Genomic DNA, 6,383 nt, shown 5'->3' on the forward strand with positions numbered 1-6,383 from the left:
ATGGAATGAGGAGGAAAGAGGAAGACATCTTTATCAGATTCAAAATAAAGTTGGTGGTGAAAGAGGAAGTCGAGGCAGTAGAAGAGACGACACAATCATTACCAGACTTCGCCTTGGGCATACAGCTCTTAATTATTCCCTGTATAGAATGAACAAACATGAGTCTGGGAATTGCAGTCTATGTGGATTAGCAGAAACTGAAGAGCAAGTATTATATTGCACTGCTTATCAAAATGAAAGGATAATTCTGGTGGAAGAGTTAAAAGAAATGGGGATAGGAAAATATTACACTTAAAATAACTGCGGAATAATGAAGTTATAGAGTAAATAAAGCATTAATGAAATTAAGAAAGGTGCATCTGTTTAAGAGGATTTAGAAGGCAATTTATTTTTATTGGTCCCTTTCCTTAAACTTTTTTTTTTCTCTCTCAGCTTAGTCTTTCTTCCCGTTCCATCAATGATCCACACTCCAGCTCAGTAGGTGGCGGGAATGCACCTTTTTGTTTGCCAACCGCCATAAAAAGCCAGAAGAAGAAGGAGAACTCGCCACCGATCCCTACCATGTTCACTACCCAGTGAGCGGCTGTAGCTATTGCTACTGTCCTGTCCTGAACATACACACCAATGTCAACCTAAATATGGCATTACAGTTGTCATAACCACTGAATCATCTCTGCTGCACGGTAAGACCTTCACTGCTGTTGCTCAAGTGTAACCGAGCTGAAATCACAGCTGATAAAGCTGTCCATTCAGCCGCATGAGAGCTGTGCTAACTAACGTTAGCCACTACAGTACAGATCATGCTATCAGACTATCACTTTGTGCATTTACACAGCAGCTGAACTCTCTGAATCGTCAACCCTGGCCATGTTTATTTGAGCATGATTTGAGACGGCAGTATTATGTTACAGAGATTACTAGTGTGAACACCAGCATCAGTATAAGTTACAGAGAGTCTGCAGCAGTAAGGCCAGGCATGTAAACTGAAAGCTAATGAACGAGACTAGCAAGCAGCGTGACTTTATAATGAACCGGTGCACTTACTAGATGTTTTAGGAGCTAATAGTGAAACTACTACAGTTTCCTGTATCAAAAACAATAAGTCTTAAAGGAATAGCTAGTTCCCCAAAATGAAAGTGAAAATTATGTCATCATTTACTCAAATGTCAATCCACTTTTTTTCTTCTCTGGAAAATAAAAGAAGATATTTAAGAAATGCCATAGTGGTTTTTGGTCATACAATGAAAGCCAATGGGCATCAAAACTGGTTACCAACATTCTTCAAAATACCATCTTTTGAGTTCAGCAGAAGAAAGAAAATCATACTATGACATCAGGATAAGTAGGCGTAATGATGACAGAAATTTCATTTTTGGCTGAATGAACAATCATTTGAATAACTTAATTGCTTTAAGATCTACATATTTAATAAAAATCTAACAATATTCATGTTAACTCAAATTCTGAAATGTACTTCTCTCCCCCACCAGAACATACATATTTGTATAGACTGAAAAATGTTGAAGTTCTTTACATTTGTAGTAGTGCAACCTCAATTCCTAATCACATTCTTGATTTATTACTATTAATCAAAGGGATAATTCACTCATCTCATTCAATCATCACTTATCAAATTCAATCATCGTTTACTCGCCTTCATGTTGTTTCAAACCTGTATGACTTGCTTTTTTTAGTGGAACACAAAAGATGCTGCCTATCATCTATTTATGTGTTCCACGAAAGCAAGAAAGTTCAACAGGTTCAGTTTCAACATGAGGGTGAGTAAATGATGACTGAATGTTTATTTTGGGTCAGCCATCCCATTTACATATGTATTCATCCCCTGGTATTTACCAGGTGGCTTGGGACTCATGCCGGGCATTACAGGCAGGAAACATGCAGCAGAAGCGCAACATTCAGATCATAGAATGGGAGGACTTGGACAAACGCAAGTTCTACTCCTTTGGAGTCTTCATGACCATGGCCATCCGCGCCACAGTCTACCCGGCCACACTGATTCGCACCAGGCTGCAGGTTCAGAAGGGGAAGTCTCTCTACACTGGGACCTACGATGCCTTCCGAAAGATTCTGAGAGCTGAGGGTCTGAGAGGACTTTACAGGGGCTTCATGGTGACCACGTTCACACTCGTATCAGGGCAGGCGTACATAACCACTTACGAGCTGGTAAGGAAATATGTCTCCAACTATTCTAAAGACAATACACTGAAATCATTGGTGGCGGGAGGCTCGGCGTCACTGGTGGCCCAGAGCATTACTGTTCCCATAGACGTCATATCGCAGCAGCTCATGATGCAGGGCCAAGGGGAGCATCTGACCCGCTTTAAAGTCAAACCCAAAATGGGAGCAACACACTCAGTATTTTTCAGTCAGACTAGAGACATTATTGGGCAGATATTTGCTGCGGATGGCATTCGTGGCTTCTATCGAGGATATGTGGCGTCTCTCCTCACATACATACCCAACAGTGCCGTTTGGTGGCCATTTTACCACTTCTATTTTTTGATAAATATAAAAAAAAAAATTTCAATAATGCATTAAACTGATCAAAAGTGACAGTAAAGAATTTTACACTGTTACAAATTTTCTGTTTCAAATAAATTCTGTCATGGTTTCAACAAAAAAAATTAAGCATCGCAATGGTTTTCCACATTGAAAATAATAAAAAATCTTTCTTGAGCACAAAATCAGCATATTAGAATGATTTCTAAAGGATCGTGTGTCACTGATAACTGGGGTAAATGGTTGCTGAAAATTCAGCTTCACAATCACAGGAATATGGTGACCACGTTCACACTCGTATCAGGGCAGGCGTACATAACCACTTACGAGCTGGTAAGGAAATATGTCTCCAACTATTCTAAAGACAATACACTGAAATCATTGGTGGCGGGAGGCTCGGCGTCACTGGTGGCCCAGAGCATTACTGTTCCCATAGACGTCATATCGCAGCAGCTCATGATGCAGGGCCAAGGGGAGCATCTGACCCGCTTTAAAGTCAAACCCAAAATGGGAGCAACACACTCAGTATTTTTCAGTCAGACTAGAGACATTATTGGGCAGATATTTGCTGCGGATGGCATTCGTGGCTTCTATCGAGGATATGTGGCGTCTCTCCTCACATACATACCCAACAGTGCCGTTTGGTGGCCATTTTACCACTTCTATGCAGGTAAGAGATCCTCAGCATAATTTTTTTGATAAATATAAAAAAAAAAATTCAATAATGCATTAAATTGATCAAAAGTGACAGTAAAGAATTTTACACTGTTACAAATTTTCTGTTTCAAATCAATTCTGTCATGGTTTCAACAAAAAAAATTAAGCATCGCAATGGTTTTCCACATTGAAAATAATAAAAAATCTTTCTTGAGCACAAAATCAGCATATTAGAATGATTTCTAAAGGATCGTGTGTCACTGATAACTGGGGTAAATGGTTGCTGAAAATTCAGCTTCACAATCACAGGAATAAATTACATATTTAAAACTGTAATATAGAAAACAGATATTTTATATTATAATAATATATCACAATATTACTGTTTTTACTGTAGTTTTGAATCATTTGCTCAGTTTAGTGGCAGATTGTGTATGTATTTAAGTGGCAATGCCAGTTTTAAGTACTTTGAATCTTCATGTTTTGATTGATAAAACACTGTTCAGAGTCACATGGACAGAAGTCGTCTTGGTTGGCAATCTGTCCGTCTCCATTAGAGACTGATATAATGTCAGCCGATTCTGAAGCAGTTGAAATTTTATTGGCTCTACAGAGCAGTTGTCTAAGATGGCTCCCAGTAACTGCCCTCATCTAGTGCTGCAGGCAGTGGCTGGACCTCTGGCAGCTGCCACTGCCTCCACTGTCACCAACCCCATGGATGTCATCAGGGCCCGGGTTCAGGTGATTTCCATTAAACACAGTAAAAAATCAGACAACCGATATGTATAGCTGGCATGAGTGTGTTTACATGTACAACAAAACACAGATGACTATCAAAAACCGCCTTATGTAAAATGAGGTTAACAAATTCAAATGCAAACCAGCAACACAACAGAACTGATTTGACGTATATGTGTAATTCTTTACACTTGTATATTTTTATTTTTCTGATGTGTGCTTTCCCCAATTCTCTCGTTTTTGACGTAAATTCTTCTTAAACCCCAGAAATCCCAGTAACCAAATATCTGACTGTTTTTTTGGGCAGGTGGAGGGCAGGACATCAGTCATTGAGACCTTTAACCAGCTGATCAGAGAGGAAGGATTCTGGGGGATGACCAAAGGCCTCTCTGCTCGCATCATATCCTCAGCGCCCACAGCAATAGTCATGGTGGTTGGTTATGAAACTCTCAAAAAGCTCAGTTTGCGTCCAGAGTTGGTTGACTCCCGACACTGGTAAAAAAAACAAAAAAACCATTACAGTGTCTGTCATCTTCCCATGACTCCTTCACTCCACCTTATTTTTCATTTTTGCCTTTTAAATCCGCTGCCTTGTGATGCTGCAGTGTGACAGTGCTCATTGCTTTCGGGTGATTCTGAAATGATTTTTTTAGCTGATAGTAGCACTTCAGCTTTTGAGCTCTGTGCTACTCTCTGTCAATGAGGGGAAATGCTGCTCAGGTTTGTAATCATGCAAGAGGCACAAAAGTTTTTCTTGAATGAATTTTTTAAAAGTGTGTGATCTAACAGATTGAATGTTTTAGAAAAATAGTGTTTTGTGACTTTAATTTATTGCTTGTTGTATAAGTGGTGTTTTAAATGTCTTCATTCATTGATTTTCTCTAGGATATAAACAATTTTTCCTTTTAATATATTTTTATTTAGAGAACTCACTTTATTCAACTGTCCCCACAATGGCATTTTATCAGTAGTAGTATAGTTTATATTGTACTTTATTAAAGGCACAGTATGTAAGTTTTCACCGCTGGAGGGCGCGTATTCAAAACAAACAAAGAAACAAAGGCGTAGTTTGATGACGCTGTGACTGAGTGTGGAATCATGGGAGTTGTGGTCTTCATCCCCACAGCCGATGCAATCCGATGGGACTCGGGCAGAAAAAGATGAGCTAATGTATTAAAGATTTATTAACGTTATGTATGAAGCAGGGTGAGGCTGAAAGCCGTCGAAGTGAAACGAGGCTGCTGAAGCAATTGCTAATGAGAGACGAGCGCGACACACAGTTCGAAAGCAGCGGAGCTTTTATTATGCCACAGTCGACCGCTTCCGCTCCTTCCGGTCGTGCGTACATGGGGTAAAGCAGCGCTGTTTTATCATACTAGATACATTTGAAAGTTTGTCACCTGTCTAATAAAACGCATAATATATTAAAGTGTCTTTGGTACAGGAAACCGGAAATTGAGGGTGTATGATGTCACTGGCAAGCGACACTATAGACACGGTCTGTGTCACTAGTTAAAATTGCTTATTTCTCTGGATTTAAACATTCTTCGAAACATTTGGGATAATGTAAGTACACAAGTCAGCAAAATATATAACACTGTTCTAGTGGTTTTTGGATATTTTAATAAAAAAATCTTACATATTATTGTGCCTTTAAGTTTATGTGACTAGGTCTTTCATGTGTACCATGTTCACCTCTGAATGTGCTTTTCGTTGTTTTTTGGGGGTGTTGGGATGTTTTAAGTTGCCAAAGCTGAGCGAATATTCAAGGTAAATACATTGAAAATCTGTTGGTGACAATGAATAATGAAAACTCAAAGCTGATTGTAAATATATCGAGTTGTATATTTGCGTGTGTGTGCTTCAATTTTTACTCACTGTCTTTCCAAATATTCTTCCATAAGTGAGACTCATGGGCTGATGTTTAGCAGAATGTTTCAGCTGCTTTTTTCCATACAATGAAAGTAAATGGGGATGAGGGGCGGTCATTCCCCAAAAAGGACAATTTAGCATTATAATGTGCGTCAAAATATCCATACAACGTGTGCACAAAGTTCAACATTTTCTCAAATCATCCAACAGAAGTGCAAACTTCTGCAAATCTTCTTTAATTCTTTGGAGTATACAGTTTTGGACATTCTGCAACAGTTTTCAGAAGAAATGAGAGAAATGATGACGCAATATTAATTTTTGGGTAAAGTATGCCTTTGAGAACTTCTTATGATGCAATTGTAGTGAACTGTGGAAATATAAACACGTTTTTAAACCATACCCCTTATATATGCTGTCTGTGAAGCAGTTGTGAGATATTGTATGGAAAATGTACCTGTAAATATTGCGTCGACAGTGTAACTGTATCCTGAAGGAAAGCTTTTGGCACTCGCAGATTCTGTGCTGTGTGATTCTACTTGTCACCACTAGGGAGCAGCCACTTATAAAAAATCTAGTCTAGATTTGCTCAGTCATAG

At 38.9% G+C, this 6,383-nt stretch overlaps 1 protein-coding gene across 2 annotated transcripts; it reads left to right on the forward strand.

The window, feature by feature from the left end:
* The first annotated feature begins 540 nt into the window (after positions 1-540).
* On the forward strand, positions 541-4,653 carry LOC107730245 (solute carrier family 25 member 44-like). 2 transcript variants are annotated; one of them, XM_016541016.1, is made up of 5 exons: positions 541-683; positions 1,858-2,160; positions 2,830-3,190; positions 3,791-3,918; positions 4,223-4,653. In XM_016541016.1, the coding sequence occupies exons 2-5, from the start codon at positions 1,897-1,899 to the stop codon at positions 4,412-4,414; spliced, it is 945 nt and encodes a 314-aa protein (XP_016396502.1). In that variant the 5' UTR covers positions 541-683; positions 1,858-1,896; the 3' UTR covers positions 4,415-4,653. The 2 variants fall into 2 exon arrangements, with proteins under 2 accessions (XP_016396502.1, XP_016396500.1); XM_016541014.1 differs by lacking the exon at positions 541-683 and adding an exon at positions 1,716-1,778.
* The last annotated feature ends 1,730 nt before the right edge of the window (positions 4,654-6,383 follow it).

This window comes from Sinocyclocheilus rhinocerous, unplaced genomic scaffold (assembly GCF_001515625.1).
Source record: "Sinocyclocheilus rhinocerous isolate Xijiao unplaced genomic scaffold, SAMN03320098_v1.1 scaffold368, whole genome shotgun sequence".
NCBI lineage: Eukaryota > Metazoa > Chordata > Actinopteri > Cypriniformes > Cyprinidae > Sinocyclocheilus > Sinocyclocheilus rhinocerous.

Coding starts and splice junctions, on each gene's coding strand:
- LOC107730245 (XM_016541014.1), top strand. CDS start 1,728: ATGTGTTCCACGAAAGCAAGAAAGTTCAACAGGTTCAGTTTCAACATG. Junction 2,161..2,829: donor TCACACTCGTATCAGGGCAG/GCGTACATAACC, acceptor GTATCAGGGCAG/GCGTACATAACCACTTACGA. Junction 3,191..3,790: donor ATTTTACCACTTCTATGCAG/GTAAGAGATCCT, acceptor TTGGCTCTACAG/AGCAGTTGTCTAAGATGGCT.